Source organism: Argiope bruennichi, chromosome 7 (assembly GCF_947563725.1).
Source record: "Argiope bruennichi chromosome 7, qqArgBrue1.1, whole genome shotgun sequence".
In the NCBI taxonomy this organism is placed as follows: Eukaryota; Metazoa; Arthropoda; class Arachnida; order Araneae; family Araneidae; genus Argiope; species Argiope bruennichi.
Genome location: NC_079157.1, coordinates 92676866 through 92695944, shown reverse-complemented (window position 1 = coordinate 92695944; position 19079 = coordinate 92676866). Strand labels below are relative to the sequence as shown.

Below are 19079 nucleotides of genomic sequence, written 5' to 3'. Positions count from 1 at the left end.
AGTGTTTTCTTTTTATTTTGATAATATACAGTCAGTATCAGACATTTAAATTTTTAAAAAAATTATTTTTTTAACTATAAAGAACAGAATATTAAAGCTGGAATATATTTTATAATAAAATGTTCCAAGTATCCTATTTTCAATAACACATTTTGGCGAATTTTTAAACGAGGAGAGAATTTGACAACGTATCTCCCCACACCCCTTCTGGAATATCTAGTCCAAAACATTACAAATTGATAAAAATTTAATTTTTCATATGCCTGTTTTTTTTTTAATTTTGAAATTTCTCTTAATTATATAATTCCAATACAATGAACAAAAAAAATGCAATTAAATTTTATATGTGTTTGTATGAGAGCAATTGCTGAAACAATGAGATAAAACACACATAAAAATAACTTTAAAGTTTCTTAAGAAAAATTTTATTAGTATATGGAAGTTAAATTAATGTCATTGAAAAGTTTTTGTAACCTTTAAAGTGATGTACAATGTATTTGTGTAGTAATATGTTTCAACTCTATTGTGAAAAGGTATTTAAATTGAAATTTTGAATATTTTTTTAAAAATTAAATTAAATTTTTAAAATGCCCTTCTTAGTGAACATCTACCACCTAAGAATTAAATACGTGTCAAATTTGGTCAAATTCTCTACTCTGCTGAGCGTTTCATATTACCTTGCAAGTCGCCTCCAGATTTTGAATCATGCAATTTGCTTCACTCAATAGCAGTTAATATATCAAACTATAAATTTTATCAAGTTAATAAATGTAATAAAAATAAAACGTTAAAATAATTTTGAATCCAGTGCTATTTTTAACCTAGAATTTTTAAGATGCACTAAAATTTCAGTCTTCTTAGAGTATTAAAGGTTATAGATTAATTGTAATTACACTACTGTGTTTTTCATTACGTAATTTTGAATTATTTTTTTCTTTGAACATCGATACTTTCATCTTATTTTTTTTAAAATTTTGCATTTTTAATTTATATTTTCAAAATGCAGGGAAAAGTAAATTTTGAAAATATAAACTCTACTAATAATAAACATGTGTGTGTGTGTGTGTGTGTGTGTGTGTGTGTGTGTGTGTGTGTGTGTGTGTGTGTGTGTGTGTGTGTAAGTGCGTGTCAACATTTCATTGTTAGAGTGAAATTCGTGCCTTTTTTATCGTTAATACAAATATTTCATGCTCATTTTTTTCCATTATTTTTACCATTATAACTATATTACCTTTATAGTTATTTTTACCATTTATATCCATTAAGTATTATCCATGATAATTACTAATTTTCTTTTTTTCCTTTTCTAGTAGGTTTCTACAAAAACTATGCTTTTAATATAATTTTTGAAATTTGACTTACAGTTAACTTTAGAATCAAGCAACGCTGAAGTATCTTAGATTCTACTGTTCTTAATTACTGTTGTATTTTCTTGAGATATAATAAGATATATAAAAATAGAAAATAGACAGAAAGTTGTGTACAGCACAATGAACAAAGCAAACTTAAAAGCTTTTAAATATAAGTTATTTTCACCTTTCAAAATATTTGATTAACATTAATTTACTGGATTGAAACTTTTAACATTAATTAACTTTAATTCATTTAACCATTAATTTCGGCGAAAAAACTGGTCACTAAAGGCATTAAATTCAACATTTTCATGAAACTTATTGATTGACATCTTTTTATATAGAGAAGGTAGACCAATATTTATTTTTAGATTGTGGGCAATTACTTTTTTAAATTCTGTTTCCTTGTTTGATTGTTTAATTCATAGAATTAAGCATAGGTTGAGATTAAAAAAAAATAAATTTCAGAAAAATAGCATGTGTAAAATTCGCTTGTCAAACAAAATTGTTTGTACAAATAGATAAACTCCAGACAATTTTAATGATAAAATGAAACATTTCAATCGCACAATTTTACAAATGCGATAATATGAACTAATTTTGAAACAATTCCAGAAGCTTTTGCAAAAAGAATCCCTAAACTATGTGCGAAAATAAGAAATGTGAGAATATATATTATAGTTACAAATTAAAATCCATTATTTCAAAAAATATTGAATTTTGTCAAGAAATTAATTTTAAATCAATTAAATCTCACAAAATATTTATGTTGCATGGTTTGATTAGTTATTTTTACGAAGAATGATTAATATTAAGTTAAAGAATTTAATCACAATATTGATATTAATAATCACCTGCTTTTTATTAATTTTTTAAAAAATAATTCTGAATTTCAAATCCAGGAAACTAAGCATCTCGAAGCGTTTAATTCGCTTTATTCATTAAGCATTTTAATTTTTTTTTCTTTAGACAATAAATATACAGCTAAAATTATAAATACAAACATGTATTTCCTATAAATCATATTATTTTGTAATTTTGAATAGATAAATGTAAAAAAACGACGAAAAAAAGAGGATACACTTTTCTTATTTTGGATTTCAAAAAAATTTTTAGTACATTTTCAGGACAGAATTAAAAGTGAACCTTTCAAATTAAAATCCCAAAAATTACACACATATTGTTTTCATTTCTTCACACATGAAAATCAAATTTTGCTGCAATTTTAGACAAAAGATTTGAACTTATAATTTTTCTCATGTATTGAATAACTTATTGTATTCAAAACAATGAAAAGAAAAACGAATCGGATTTAACTTTTCCCAATTTAATTTTTTTTTAATTAGGAAATTTTAATTCTTAATTTTTGATCGGAAATCTTTAGATTATTATTTTCATACAAAAAATTACAGAATTGAAGATTAATTATAAATAATTAAATCAAATTTTTATTTCTGTAACAAGTAATGTTTTATTTATAAAGTTTTAAAGTATAATATGAAACCGCAACGTATTGAAATTTCCTTCTAACAAACAAAATAACAAACATCTAACAAATTTGAAAATTTGAAGTATATAAATAAAGAATCAAACCCAATGATTTCTGCTGGTTCTACTTTGTTTAATATTTTTTACTCATACTTACTATGATGATGATATTAATTCAGTTTACTTCTTTTCACGTGAAATAAATATCTGGAAAATTCTAACTTTTTTAAAGATAATTTTCATATATATTTTTTTAATTTCTGGTTGGCAACACCCTTTCTTAAACTAATATTGACAGATAAATTGTTTTTTAGATTCAATTTCACTCAAAACAATCTTTCAAAATTTGACTTCAGCATTTTATATATAGGAAACAAAAGTATAGCGGCTATTATTTTTAGAGAAATTTCGTAATTAACAAATATTAAAAAAATTAACAAATTAAAGGATTTTGGTCCTTCTAACTATAGCAATACAAAATCCTTCAGTTAAACATTGCATTATTCCACCTGAATCCACTGAATTATTTACCTGAATTTGCAATGAAATTTACGATGCACACTTTCTCTAAACTATATATTCAACTATTTATCATCCTATTTATAAAATGTAATAAAATTAAACAGTTAATTTTTATCTTTTGCTCGAAAAATTCATTACAAATTTTAAAATTAAGCAAAAAAATCGGAACACTGATTTTTTATACATTTTTACGAAGACTGGAAAAGTTATCAAATTTTATTCGACAAAATTATTGATATCTAGAGAATTATAACTAAGACTGTAAGACTGATTATAGAATTGATCAGTGAAAATTAATTAGCAACAATTCACCAACAAAAAGAGCGAAAGAAATTTCTCTTAAAGAACTTAACTTCATTGAATAAACATAGAATAGAAAATATTCTTATCCAATATCCTTTATGATACAAAATGTCAAAAATATATTAAAACTCATTTCTCATTTTATTCTATACTATGGTAAAGTTTTAACTCTTAGATACTGACTTTTAATTGAACATTTATGAACAACAAGACTGCATAGGAAAGGGAAATGTTAAAACACTATACTTTTGTAACGAAGATATGAAACATTATTATCCAATTGAGTTTCAGAGAAAACTGATGATACTGGACACACACTATGACTTAGAACCACAGCTGCTAACTAACAGAACCAAGCCCAAAATGAAGTAAAATCATCGACACAACCTAACCTAAGTGCGTGACCGTCATTTAAAAAAAAAATTTTAAACTTCCCTCTCGAAGAAAAAAAATAAAAACATCTTAACATCATTTTAGTCCAATCGAAAGTGAAAATCGTATCGATAAATTCTCTATCACCTTGAAAAACTGTAACTGTAACATAATTTCCGAATTCTTGCTACACTTCTGGCAACCCTAACAGCGCCAATAGCATAGAGATAATCGTCCGAATTTGGGCTATGTATTGATATCAAGGAAGTAAAAGATTGGGAAATAAAAAAAAAGAAGAAAAGAAAATCGTTTAGATGAAGGCAAGAGTGCTGAGGGGGGATGAAGAAAGGGGTGTTCAGCATCAATAGGCGGAGTCACAGGCGATCGGACAGTGGCTCCCTCACAGGTAGCTAAGAGAAGCTTTCGTCTACGGGGATATAGGTCAGGGTTAGAATCCGTGAGCTAGTATTTAAGCAGGGCTGCAGACTCTGTTCAATCAATTCAGAGCTCGCTCAACCAACAGTAACCATCTAAGGAATACATTTATCTTTTTTCCTTCGGATTTTTGCTAAGGTAAGTTTTTAGTGAAGTTTCTGGTGAAGAAATTTAGGAAGTTGAATGTGCAAGTTTTATTGCGAAGGGAAAGTTGTTAATTGCAATAATAGCTAAAAACTATTTGTTTCTCCTGAGTGTTAATTATTAGTGAAATAGTAAGCAGGTAATATATAGTCAGATGTTCCTCTAGAAGCTGTTATAAATTGGATAAAACATATTTCTGAGTTATTAAATTTATGTTTAAGTGTACTTTTTAAAAAATTGAAAATAACGAACGATTTCATAAGAGAAAATAATTATAAATCTGTTTATAATACCATTATGTTTGCTCATACCGAGAAATTTTCACTTCGAAATATTTTCCCAAACTTTTCCAGCTTAAAAAAGTTGATATAATAACGAAATTCAATACAGGAAACTATGTTGCATGAAATTGATTTTCGTGCTGCCATCTATTGAAGTATAATAATACTTCAAACGAAACACTCCTTCAACGCATTTCCTTTAATTGCATGAAAGTCAAAATATTAAGTTTGAAAAAGTTTTAATGAATCAGGGAACGCATTTAATCCTGAAACAGCGATATTTTAAGTTAAAATGAACAAATACAAAACTGTAAACTGGCTACTAAATAATTCTAAGAAAATAAATGATTATAACTAGAAAAATTAGTTATTTCTACAAAATTTTAAAACTAATAAATTTTAGTTTTTGATTTTAAATCCATAAAAAAATGTTCTAATGTTTTACTAATTTATATTTATTATATACTTTTTATGGATTGATTCAATTTTTTTTTCTGTAACTTTTAAAACCAATTCATTTCTTAATATCTATGTTTTTTTATAATCACTGCCATAATATCTATTTTCATAATTAATTTTCCTTTCAATTTATAATTAATTATTTTTCTGTCTTTCAAATACAATCATTCTTAAATCCAGTAAAATATATAGTTTTTTATAAGTTTGGCAATCATTTATTGTTACTGCGAATTCTTCAATCATTGTGTTCAGGTATTAAATTAATTATTAATATTTTTGTAACAGGTATTTTGTTACTTAACATCAACAATCAAATAATAAATAATTACTGTCTTTGCCATGATTCATTTTTAAAAAAAAATGATTAATCATATTCAAAGAAAATAGCAAAAATATTCAATTTAAATCAATACCAAAATATATTTAAAGTTAAATAAACTAAAATATATTTACAAATAATTACTACAAATAATTTCGAATTTATCTTTTCGCTTAAAAAATGATGCATTGTTACAAACCAATCCGAGTTCCCCTTTTCACTTAAAAAATGATGCATTGTTACAAACCAATCCGAGTTCCTCTTTTAACTTAAGATATTAATGAGCAAGTGCAAAAACTAAATCACCTACACTCGTTCACTTGTACCCTGTAATTAAGAGATTCCCACAGCATTTTCGGCATCATGGATATTAAGTTCTGTTCGAAAAGTGGGCCACGAATATTCGCGATCGGAACGCTTCAAAGAGCAAGATGTTCTACATTTGTTCTAGGGCCGTCTCAGTAGGGAAGTTTATTAGACACACATGTTTATCCCAACGGATTTTTCTTAACCTCATTCTTCTTCTTAAAGTCATCGATTCACGCTGCGAAGAAAGGGAAGTTTTCCCAAAAGCTTTCGTTCTGAAACAGAGAGGAGAGAATTAAAAAGTGTTTCAGCCGCAGGGGAGGTGTCTTTTCCTTTTTAACAAAGGTAGCAGGCAGGGAAAGTTATCCGATATTTCATTCAAGAGTCCTTTAAGATCTGTGTATAAAGTAAGAGTTTTATGTTTATTCAATACAACCAAGGTAATTGTTAAAGGAATATAATGTAATCTATAAAAATAAAATTTCAAAAAACTAGGTGCAATATTAATTTTGTTCTTATTCTAAATATAGTTGAGCTCTGAAATTCTTTGTCTTTATTGATCTTGCAAAACAAATTCAATTAAACAGTCCAGAGCGATGATTTGTTATTCATATAAATTAAACATATGATACTATATTTAATAAATTCTGATTGGTAACTTTTAAATAATCTTTTTCCTACACATCTTGATTGATTAAAAAATCAGTATATACAATTTATTAGAATAGCATTTAACCCTTGACTGAACTAAATTTTCTAGTTCTTAATATATCTCCATCGGCAAGTATAGAGCCAATTATACAAGGCAAGTATACTTCCAATACTTATATCGGCAAGTATACTTCCAATTCGCTGCAAAAATGACTGAAATTTTATCATAAATGCAATCGATTTCGGTAATTATACAAGATAATAACAGGATAATCATAAAAATAATCCTTGAAAAATTTCTCTTGATATTCCAAATTTAAATGCATTTTAATGATTTCCAATTATATTTAATCAAACAATATGATTGATTAATTACTGATTTCTTTATAAAGTATTATAAAAAATATTGACCAATATCTAAACGAAATATTATCTTGTTTTCCATAAACATATTTTTCAAACAACATTTAATAGTTAACGATGCTTTTATTTAAAATATGTATGATTATTAATTCTCAAATTATGAAAGTATTTCCATAAAATTTTGGAAACAATTATGGGCATTTAAATTTAACAAACTGTATGTTTTACGTTTTTTCTTTAGCTAAAGCATGGCAAAATCACTGACTTTGATAGCAGTGAGTTTAGCCCTCCTCCTCGGAGTAAAGGCTGGTATCCACGGAGGTGGTGACTATGGTGGTGGAAACGAAGGAGGATATGGAGGTGATGAGGGAGGATATGGAGGCGGTGGAGACTATGGTGGCGGACATGGAGGTGGAGACTACGGTGGTGGACACGATGGTGGAGACTACGGTGGTGGACATGGAGGCAACGAATATGGTGGCGGATATGGAGGTGGTGGAGACTATGGCCACGGCTACAAAGAGCCAATTGTTCACGTCATCCACAAGGATGTCCCAGTCTACCACAAGGTGGCCATTCCAAAGCCCGTCCCAGTTCCCAAATACTACCCAGTGCCCAAACCAGTGCATGTACCTCACCATGTACCAGTACCCGTAAAGGTCCCAGTGTACAAAACCATCCCCAAAATCATCACCATCCCCAAGAGCGTCCCCGTCCATAAGGTGATCCATGTTCCCAAACACGTCCCTGTTGGAGTACCAGTCCCAGTCTACAAGCCACACCCAGTCCCAGTCTACAAGACTGTCCATGTGCCTAAGCCAGTCCCAGTTCCAGTCCATATTAAAGTGCCAAAATACGTTCCAGTCCCAGTCCACAAGATCATCAAGGTACCCAAGCCATACCCAGTTCCTGTGAAGGTCCCAGTCTACAAGGAGACCCTTGTTAAGAAGCCAGTCGTTCTCCACGTCCCGTAAGTAGCTTTATATTCATGGGATATTTGAATTAATTTTTAAGTCATCAAATTAGAGTTTACGATAGTATTTAACATAGAATAATATTAATTTTTAAAAGACAGTAATAAAATCCGTCATAGTATAAACTCTTATAATAAATAGTCATATAATTGAAAAATAGGGAAATCGAAGCTACCGAAATATTCAGCTATGCTGAAGATTATTTGAAAATCTTCTGGCTTTAAGGAATTTGTAACTGCAAAAATGCTATAGTTGGAGGCTTTAACATTATTGAATATCATCATTTTTTAATAAACTTTTCTGATGATTTGTAGCTTTTACATTATCATCTTTACGTTCTTTGATTTATGAAAGACCTATTTCACTACTAAAATTTGTATTAAAAATAGTTTTTTTTTCACTTCTAATCCACCCTCCCCTCCTCCCTATATAATTTTTTAAAAATTCCAGCAAAAGAAGAAAATATAATTACCCCCCCCCCCAAACAATAAACAATGAAATAATCAATCATGGCCATACCCTTCATAATATATTAAACTGAATTATATAAATTCTAAAACAATTCGAATAGGCATTCTTCATTCTTTTTCACTGACAATTCCTTGATATAAATAAAACAATCAAATAAAACAACTATTTAAAATGTTGTAATCTATTTCAAACATCAAAATCACTGCCTAAATTTATTTATTAAGCAGTGAAAACCATTAACAAAAAATTATATGTAAAAAAAGAGATTCATATAAACAATACTTATTTATTATAATCCACTATTTTCCTTGTTTTTTATTGGCTTATATCCTTTTGGGAATCTTTCCCCTCCTGAGAAAGTCGGCAACGGTTCGCTTCTCAAGATGATAGTTTCATTCAACAACTCTGCCTCCCATTAATCGTATATTAAGCCGAAATGTAGGTTAATTCTTCTGAAACTAATATTAGGTTAGTGGATTGGACAATGACCTACAAGATCGATGCTTTAGAATGAAGAGGAATGGACAAGCAGACCGGCGGAATAAAATATATTTGGGGAATTTATAAAATGATGGGTTTTTTTCGGGAGAAAAATGTGTGAACAGAATCGGAAATAACTTCCTGCTCTAGTTGAAGTGACTTTTTACCGAACACTATAAAACTCACTTCAGTTGCATAAAACTGAAAACCGATAAAGTCAGAAATTTTTTTAATGTATTTGGTCCATTGAAAAAAAAAGTATTTGGTCAAAAATTTGATAGATATATTTTTGTAAAAAAAAGAGGAAAATTAAAGACAGAAACTTATCAGGATGACTAGCTCTTGTATTTTACTAGTGTAATGTACGTAAAAGCTGAAATTCTTTTAATAGGGTATAAAATAAATTTAAAATAATGTATTAAATGGTATATTTAAAGTATGGGAGAGATTGACGAAGAAAGCGAAAGGCTATACCATTATTTAGAATATCTAAAAAGTAGTTTAAAATAAGCATTAACGTAGATTGTGATTAGAACATCATAAACCAGATATGCCTTTTTTTTTTCTTGGTAAATCGTTACTATAAACCGAGGTAATTCGAACATTGTAAAACAGATATCCCTTATTTTTTTAGCCTTAGTAATTCGTCGTCAAAATTCATGGCATTTCGAATACAAAAAAGCAAGTGTGCCTTATTTCATTTGAGAATGTGGATTACTTAAAATTTTCTCTATTTTCCCTCGAGTGTAACTATAAATATTATTGTTCATTTTCTAAATTGAAATTGAGATGGTAATCACATAGCTTGCTTCCAAAATATTTTTCTTTTTGACGATAAATAAAAATTGTAAATATTGAAAACGATAAGAATTTATAAAATAATTTCGAATTTCATGATTCATTATTTATAAGTTTAAAAAAATTTAATTGTTAATATGTTTTTTCTTCTTTATTTTAAAAAGAAATTTCAAATGAAATAAAAAAAGGAAATAAAAAAAAGAAATAAATCATTATATCCTTGCTAGAAAATTATAAGAACTATATTCGTAGAACAATATTCGAACTGTATTCGTCGAATAATATTCGAGCTATATTCATATAAGAAAAATATTTGAACTATGTTCGTAGAACAATGTTCGAACTATATTCATATAAGAACAATATCCGAATTATATTCGTAGAATTGTATTTGAACTATATTCGTATGAAAACAATATTCGAACTATATTCGTATAAAAACTATATCCGAACTATATTTGCATAAGAACTATATTCGTATAAGAACTATATTCTATACTAGATTGTCTTAGGCAAATAAATTTTAAAATTTTCGAAACCGTTTAAAATAATTTATTTAATATAAATTTAAAAGTTAATAAGCTAACAATGCTTTCGTTTTTCCTTGAGAAAAAAAATGTTTTTAACAAATCCATAATTCGCTTTTGAAACTATTCAATAAATACTTTTTATGCTTTCTGCATCCGGAACACTTAAATATGAGCCACTCTGAGACGCTTCAGCGGAGAATAAATTCTTCCTTATGTTCATCTTTAACGATTCGGTAATTTCAATAAAGTGTTGTGCCTCAATTCACGAACGATAAAACGTCACCCTACATTCGGGACTATTTGTTACGCCATGTTTGATGTGTCACAGCATTCGTGACATATTAGATATGACACTAAGGAATAATATCGTGCCACAAGTGAGGAAAGTTTTTGTCTCATTTAAGCAGATTTAATTGCAAGCTAAATAAGCTGTCAGTGCCCCAAATAATTCATTGATAATGAAATAGAAGATGAGAAAGCTAAGAAAAATAAGAATTTTTATTTCAGGTTTTCAGAAAGATTAAGAATCCAGTCTCTGCAACAAATAACATGCCTTAGGCATTCTATAAAATAAATAATAAGTGGGTTTAAAATCTATGTTTAGAGTTTCAATTTTGGTATGAAAATACAGATTTAAATGCTTTACATATGAAGTTTTATTATTTTTAAAGAAATTAGAGCTTCAATATTCGGATTAGATCTTTAGCATGAGTTAAATTCTTCCTGTTGAATTCGTCCTTCTATAAAAGTTAGAATCTATGCTTGAATTAGATCTCCTCCATGAGATAAATGGTCATACAGACAATTAGACTTTTAGCAAGAGTTAAACATATATTGTAGGGTTCAACTTTCTAAAAGAAAATTTGTCAGCATGATTTAAATCATCAACTTGACATCTGGCATAAATTGAACCATCATTCAGTAAAAACTCTCATTAAAACTAATCATGCAGCGTGAGTTAGAATCTCATCATTAATCCTAATATTCAGCATGAATTAAAATCTCGTCGTTACATCTAGCTCTTCAGTAGAAATTAGACGTTTATTGACTTTATATTGATTATAGTTCTTTTAAGACTGGAATTAGAGTTTAAATACAATAAGAGATAATACACTGTTAGAGTTTAAATGCAATAAGAGTTAGACTTTCAATTTTAGAATTAGACTCATATTTTTATTTTGGAAAATCAGTTTATTTATTTTTTATTTAAAAATTTTAAAAATGGTCCAATGTAAATTATATCGCTTGGCAAATTCTTCCTATCAAAATAAGAATTTTCTTTAAAAAAAATCGTCTGCATCACCTGATGTTGGATGAAACCCTATTTAATTTCCGAGTTGTTGTCGACTCATTCCAATTAATTTCCCACCAATAATAACAAATGATATTGCATTTCCACACCGTAAATTTATTCCATATCCTGAACTTGACAACTTTTGTAGAATGTTAATTAGAACACGAAAAGAAACCGATGCTTGGTTGATAGACTGAATCAGCTTCGATGATATCTCAACCGAAGACGAGTTTAGCTCTACGTTCCGATAGGCTCTAAAGCTTGAAGAAATGATTAGAGCTTGCTGAAAAACTTAAGAATTCATTTTTTTAATTAATGTTCACGTGACCTTCATAAACAGTTGGATAAACATTAAAACAAATCGTTTTCTCAAGGATGGATTTCATTTTTAATTTTGATGACAACCTCGAGTAAAGGGACTAGCCACAGATTGACAATAGAAATGAATATAGAAATGAAATAGAAATATAGAATAGAATAGAATATAGAAATGAAATAGTTATTTCCAATGAATTTCAGAAAATTACTATTTTCTGCTCTTTTCTTTATGTTCTATTTTTATTTTACAGAGTCTACGTGAAAGCTCACAGTGATGGAGGTTATGGTGGTGGTCATGGCGGATATGGTGGCGGCCAAGGAGGTGGATACGGTGGTGGCCAAGGAGGCGGATATGGTGGCGGCCATGAGGGCGGATATGGAGGTGACAGCGGATATGGTGGAGGTGATGGCGGATATGGTGGAGACAGCCACGGAGATGGAGGTTATGGAGGTGGCGACAGCCATGGAGATGGTGGATACGGAGGTGGCGACGGAGGATATGGAGGCGGACACGGAGGCTGGTAAAAAGCTGACTGATCCCAACTCTAAAGAGCTTTTTAAAGATCCGTTTCTAGTGCGATGAGAAATTAAGGCTCTAAATCAATCATGGACACTTTTGTAGATACGGTATTGAATTTCCTCTTTCATGTTTCACTCTCTCAGTTAAAGAAAAAAAGACCCCTTTCTCTACTGTTCCAAACTTGCCAAACTATTTAAAACTCTGCAAAAAATGAAAAAAAGAAATAGTTTTTGAATTATATGCCACCAAAATTGAAAAAAAAAATCTCTTTTTATTTTTATAAAATTTTTAAAATGTTGTCGTTCTGAAAAATCAAACATGAATATTTCGTAGATCCATGGAGTTATTGATAATATCTTACAAAAGATATTACTCATATAATTCTATTAATGTAAGTAGTTTTCGAATGAAATTAGAATCGTTTGCATTTTCAGGGCTTCTAATATGCTTTGTACTTCATATTGTATTATATATTTCATGAAGTATTTTTTTTAAAAATTCAAAAGGATAATTTTATTGGAAACAGTATTGAATTGTGTACATAGAATTTTTTTATATACTCTTTCTGAAACGATTTGGATCCCTTAAATTTCTTTGAGTGGTAATCAGCATTTGCCTTTTCTCCCAAATGTAAATATTGTATTTGCTTGGTCATCTCCCTTTCGTTGGTTCTGTTCTTTTGTAATAAGTCATTGCCCAAAGACGGAAGTGATGTCACAGAAGTCATTGCATATGCATATGTATCATTGTGTGAGCCTTCAGCCTTTCGGGCTAAAAATGTGTGGGATACTCTCATATATTGTTAATAAACTTGTTGTATTATTTATGAAAAAGTGTTTGTCTCGTTCTTTTATAGCCTTTTTGGTATTTTAACCATGATCGATTAATGTTAAATATAAACAATTTATTAGTTATTATTAAAAAATGCATCAAAATTCATTCGGATATTATAATTAAAGAGAAGAAAAACTAATGATAATCAGATTATAATTTACTTCAATAATTCACGTTTCATTAATTTTAAACTACCAAACTATTGCGTCTCTTCTCACATTTAAAATTAAATAAATATGTTCTACAAATAAATGACTTTAAATTTTGTGAAACGAATTCGATTTAAACATAGCTTCCAGTCTCAAATAGCAAATTTGAAATAATAGGAAAGAAAAAGAATGTTCAGAAATATATAAATCCAAATTATTATCGAACATGCAGTATAACAAAACACTTCAAGTGTGCATATTCAAGAGAATAAAACAATGCACATATAAAAGAAGAAGAAGAATCTAAGAATAATTACCATTCATAAAAAAATGTAAACTGCATTCGTAAAAAGTGCATGCGAAAATATTATTACATGAAAGAAAAAAATTAAATAAATGGAAAAGGTCGAGTCTTAGAAATAAATACAGTATTAAAAAAATCGAAACTATAGAGCATTAAGCAAAACTTTAAGATTATTACATATTCAATTCAAATAAATCAAAACAAATTAAATAAAAGTTTAAAACTTAATTATAAAACTCCACATTTAGAAACAAACAACCGGAAAAGTATTCTCACCTTTAAAATGTTTAACTTTCAAGCTAAATAAATCCAGATTCATCAAACAATCCTGACATTAGAATTAAATTAATATTATTGTTTCATTTGAAATAATCACTATATAGCAAAACATATATACAAGAATTTTAATAAACAAAGTCGAGTGATATAAACATCAATAACTGCCAGATTATCTTATTAAAACAACTCTTTGCAAACTAAACTGTGTTTCAAAACTCTTATTACATGACTTAATTAACTTCTGAAGAATACATTGGTAATGTAGTCAACACCTCCGAATAAATTAATTTATATCATCGGTCAAGTTAAATTAATTATATGCTTTGAAATAAGCCACAGAAATGCCTTCAAAATTAGTTATTTTAAAACTTAATTTATTTATGTTTATACTTTCAAAAGCAGAAAAACGTGCAACTGTAAACTATGAGCTAATTTCAAGGACTCATTCGAGACCTATGAACTTCTGAGTTTGCAAATACAAATAAAATGTTTACTTTATTCATATAAAAGTGCTTATGTGCACTGATCCTCGAGTTTACATTTAGGAACAATTAAAATGCAAACAGGTTGCCCCCATTTCCATTTTAGCATCTTATCAGACATTAAAAAAAAGAATCTACTAAACAAATTGCAATTCTTAGAATAGAAACTACAAGGCAAAGAAACAAAGCCATTCTTTTCACGTAACTCAAAGATCGCAATCACCACCCTACTTCCACGCACATCGAGTAAATCGTCTCTCTCAAACAACCTTGAAAGGAAAAAAGATCGTTTGGAGAATCCAGTTCAAATCAGTTCAGTCAACTTCAAAATTGAAATCGTCTGCTTGGACTGCTTTTTCCAGAAAACCCGTGCCCACAATAATTTGGGTCTGAAGCGTTCGAACGCTTTCGCTTCAGGGGAAATGATGATCTATTTGTAGCAGGAAAACTTGGCGATATATTCACGGATTGTATACTTTTTTGTCTCCTTTTCTTAGCCAAGAACTACTTCCTTTTATTTGTCAGAACCATTTCACTGAATATATAACGGTTTATCGTCTGTTTACCCGATTCCCGGATATGATCTCTCAGAAGCTGGGTCACACAAAAAAGAACTGTTGTAATTCAGAACGGAAGGCTCATGTTGTTGAGGAAAATTGGATGTTCTATTTCCCGCTGAGAGAAAGGCATCAGATGCTGGATATCACCTTTCGCTTTCAGGTGGTCTCGCCACTTTTATTAAAAACAAATTAGGGTCAATAAAAAAAAAGTACTTTTATGGTCACCAAAACGCATCGATTCCAGCTCTGTGTTTCAATTTTTATCCTCAAACAGTCATTGATGATTTGATTCATTACGTCAACTGTTTTTAAACAAAACATGTTTACGTTTTACGCCAATATGAGGAGATATCAACTATAAATAGTTTGGGGTCAATCGAGGACCCATTGTTAATTTCAGCAGACTAAACATCCATTTTAATCAATGTGTCAGAAGCAGCAATTTTTTTAGATTAAAACTTGTTTACGCTTTTCAATGTGAGTAAGTATCAAGCGAATAACCCATATTAGCAACTGAATTGTTCATAATTTCTGGGCTCAAAATATCAGAATTAATCTATGAGCTATTGCCAGTATTCATTATTAGAGCTTTTTGTCATCCAAAAGTCACTGTCGATGTGATAAATAGAGCCAACTTTTGAAAATTCAGAGCTTTTCGAAAGAAAATACATTTACGTTTTTACAACTTAGTAGATATCGATTGAGAATAACTTTGGGTCAATCGAGAAGCCAATATTAGTTTCTGGGCTGTAAATATCAACTCAAATAATTGGATAAATTGATTGGTCATGGCAGCTTTTTAGAACAAAACATGTTTACATTTTACCATTTTAGGTAAGTCTCCGGTAAATACATTAGATCAGCAGAATCTATTCAGAATTCCTGGGCTCTGAATTTCTTGTTGCAACGCAATTCATCATGGTAATTTGTCGGAACAAAATATTTACGATACATAAGGGCTTGCAAACTAAAATTAGTTTATATGAATCGAAAAATTGGTACTTTTGAAATTCTTAATATCTTGCATTATCAGTAAATCACTAGTTATAATGATAAAAATAAAATATATTTTCCTCTTTAATAATGTTACATTTGATGTTGTTAAAATAAATCAAATCTTTATAAAAATAATTCAAAGAATTGAGATTTGACGGTCATTAAAATTCATCGCAAAATTGCTCTTGTGATTCCAAATTCAGTTTTTATTAATGAATCATTAGAAGAAAAAAAAAGATATCTTCGTTGCAGTATTTTGTAATAAATTACAGTCACATTTAAATAACAGTATCTACCTCTTTTTTTATAGTATCAGTGAAATGGTATTTGTCGTAGCCGTTGAAAAGCATTGAATTAGAATGCATTTCATATTTTTTGTCAAATAATTATCGGCAACATAATTCATTAACGCAACATTTTCACTTCAGAAGTTATTTATGTTTTAGAAATAAGAGAGAAGCCAATTGAAGTTAACAATGAATAAAATATTAATCTTGTCTCAAGTATGATTTTCTATTTACAAAAGTAATTTTACAGAGCGAAAACAAAATTTGAGCAATGTATAAGAAAATCAACTGAAAATATCGTAGGAGAAATCAACAGAAAAATAAATTATTTAGCGCTCCAATTTTATTTTATTATTCGGTTATTGGCAAACACAATTCATCTTGGTAATTTCATAAAACGAAATATGTTTACTGTTTCAGAATATGACCATACATAAAATAAAAATATGTGAAAGATCAACAAGGAAAAAAATTGATAACATTTTAGGCTTTAGATTTACTTATTATCAATAAAGATTTGGCAACATTATTAGTTCATAGAAACAATTCGGGGGAAAGCGTTTTTAGACACCGTTAAAAGGAATCATTCAGTTCGACCCTCAGCTATCCATTGATTCCATATTCGCATGACAGTGATTGGATTTTGACCAGTGCGACGTCCACGACCTAGAAAATGTCTGGTGGACCAACGTTATGAGAAACAATATGTCCAAGGTTAAAATTAGAAATCTTGTGCGGTTCCTACAAGAGAACGAGGAATTGATTTCTCCAGACCCAAGCCCAGTATAAATTTTCGTTTCATTTCTCAGCCAAGCTCTTCTCCAGAACATATTAACTTCAATAGATTTCATCTACTCATACTCCCCACCGAACACCTCCCTCATTATTATAATATTGTATATAGTTACTTTTTAAGTGTATTGATGATATTTTATGTCTTTTTATGTTTATATTGATATTTTATGCCTTTTTTGTGTGTATATTGATATTTTATATCTTTTAATGTGTATAAATGTTATTTTATGTCTTTTTTTTGTGTATATTGATATTTTATGTCTTTTAATGTGTATATTGATATTTTGTGTCTTTTTAAGTGTATTTTTTTTATCTTAATAAATACTCCCACGTATATCCTTTCAACCGACAGGGAATCCTAGATATTCCAAGTTCGGGGATATTCTGTGGCGAAAGAAAGGGTGATATCACGGAAGGATAAACCCCACTCTCGATAGACAACGATCCTTCGTCTATAGAATTCTGACACTGGTAAGCATTGGTACTGCTAAACATTTCTTCTTCTTATTCGAGACAAAACACGATATTCTGAGCAAACTCCAACCTTACAAAGCGCTTGCAAATAAGAAATCTACTACACAGTTTTTCTTTTTTGCAGTGCTTCTGTTTTCTCTTCTGCCTCCTGCGTCTTCTAAAGGCGCTGAAATGCCAATCATTTGCATACCCCAACCTCTTCTTCCTTTCATGTGATTTTGACGTTCATCAGATCTTCCTTTCCTGGTGTTGCAATTTTAATAAATTTAATTATTAAATTTATAATTTAAAAAAAATTGGTAATTTTGGTTAAATAGGTCAATACGTAACCAACATAATTACAGAAAACTGCTTTTAAATCTATATCAAAATGCATAAATTTTTTTGTAAGAAATAAAATTTTGAAATTATTATGGAGAATGATATGCAAACATTTTGAAAAGAGTCATCAGAGCTATTTAATAGACAACCTTTGCCGCCAAGTGAAATGTCATAGAATAATTTTTTTTAAAACCAATACTTTTTCGATCCACCCTATTGAACATGTATTGATGTCAACGCAGAAAGAAACTTTCGTTTAAAGAAAATTATTGTTTAAATTATTGAATGAAGAGTTCGTTGAGCTTCCATCATGGGAATATAAACAACCCAATTAATTATGGCAATTTTTAAATGACATGTTAACTTCTTAGAGACTAATTACAATTTGATGTCTATTAATTTAATTAAAATGTCGAAGTCGGATTCGATGAAATCTTAATTAGCATCCACCTCATATAAGCGATATTGTTTGTTTAGAGCACTTTTTTGTTATTTACATTATATGGTGTGAGCATGAGACTAGTATTGTTAGCAACTAATTAGTTTCTTGGATGGCAAAGAAGCGTAAAAAGGCGAAATCAATGGAAGTCTTTTTTTTCTTATTGTTACAGAAGAAGGATTTCAGACATGAATTCAAAGTTATTTACAGCCAAACCTATTTTTATGCGCTCCTTTTTTTTATGAAGTTTATAAAAAAATACTTTAAAACCCATGGAATTAACAAGTAATAATATTTTTAAAAAGTACTCTCGGCAAGATGGAAGGCAAAGGTTGATTCCTTTATATCTAAGTTACTATCGGGCAATATAAATTGTTGTTGTTAGAAACAATCAAAATTAGGGCTTGAAAATCACTTTTCAGACCCTAACTTCTAAAATATTGCAGTTATGGAAAAACTTCCGATACAAAAGTTGTTCGTCTTAATGAGGCGGTAATTTGACTAATTGGATTTACTTTTGTATCTTCAATATTAAGAAAGTTATAGCGAAAGGAAAATTTCAATCTCCACCCTACCATCTTGTCATGAGAACCATTGCAATAGGTAGCCTTTCTATAATAATCAACCTAAAAGAAAACAACTTGCAACCACATTGTTAAAAATATATTCATATTGCATCATCAATTTTATTATATAAGAAAAATTTTTATGTGTATATTAAAAAATTTTCGCAAATGTAATATTTAATTTTAAGCAAAGAAAGCATTTAAATGTGATCC

General features: G+C 29.1%; 1 protein-coding gene across 1 annotated transcript; it reads left to right on the top strand.

Annotated features, from left to right (window-relative positions):
• The first annotated feature begins 4497 nt into the window (after nucleotides 1–4497).
• On the top strand, nucleotides 4498–13195 carry LOC129976549 (probable H/ACA ribonucleoprotein complex subunit 1). The gene is made up of 3 exons (XM_056090175.1): nucleotides 4498–4610; nucleotides 7237–7965; nucleotides 12112–13195. Exons 2-3 carry the CDS (start codon nucleotides 7244–7246, stop codon nucleotides 12383–12385), a joined length of 996 nt encoding a protein of 331 aa, XP_055946150.1. The 5' UTR covers nucleotides 4498–4610; nucleotides 7237–7243; the 3' UTR covers nucleotides 12386–13195.
• The last annotated feature ends 5884 nt before the right edge of the window (nucleotides 13196–19079 follow it).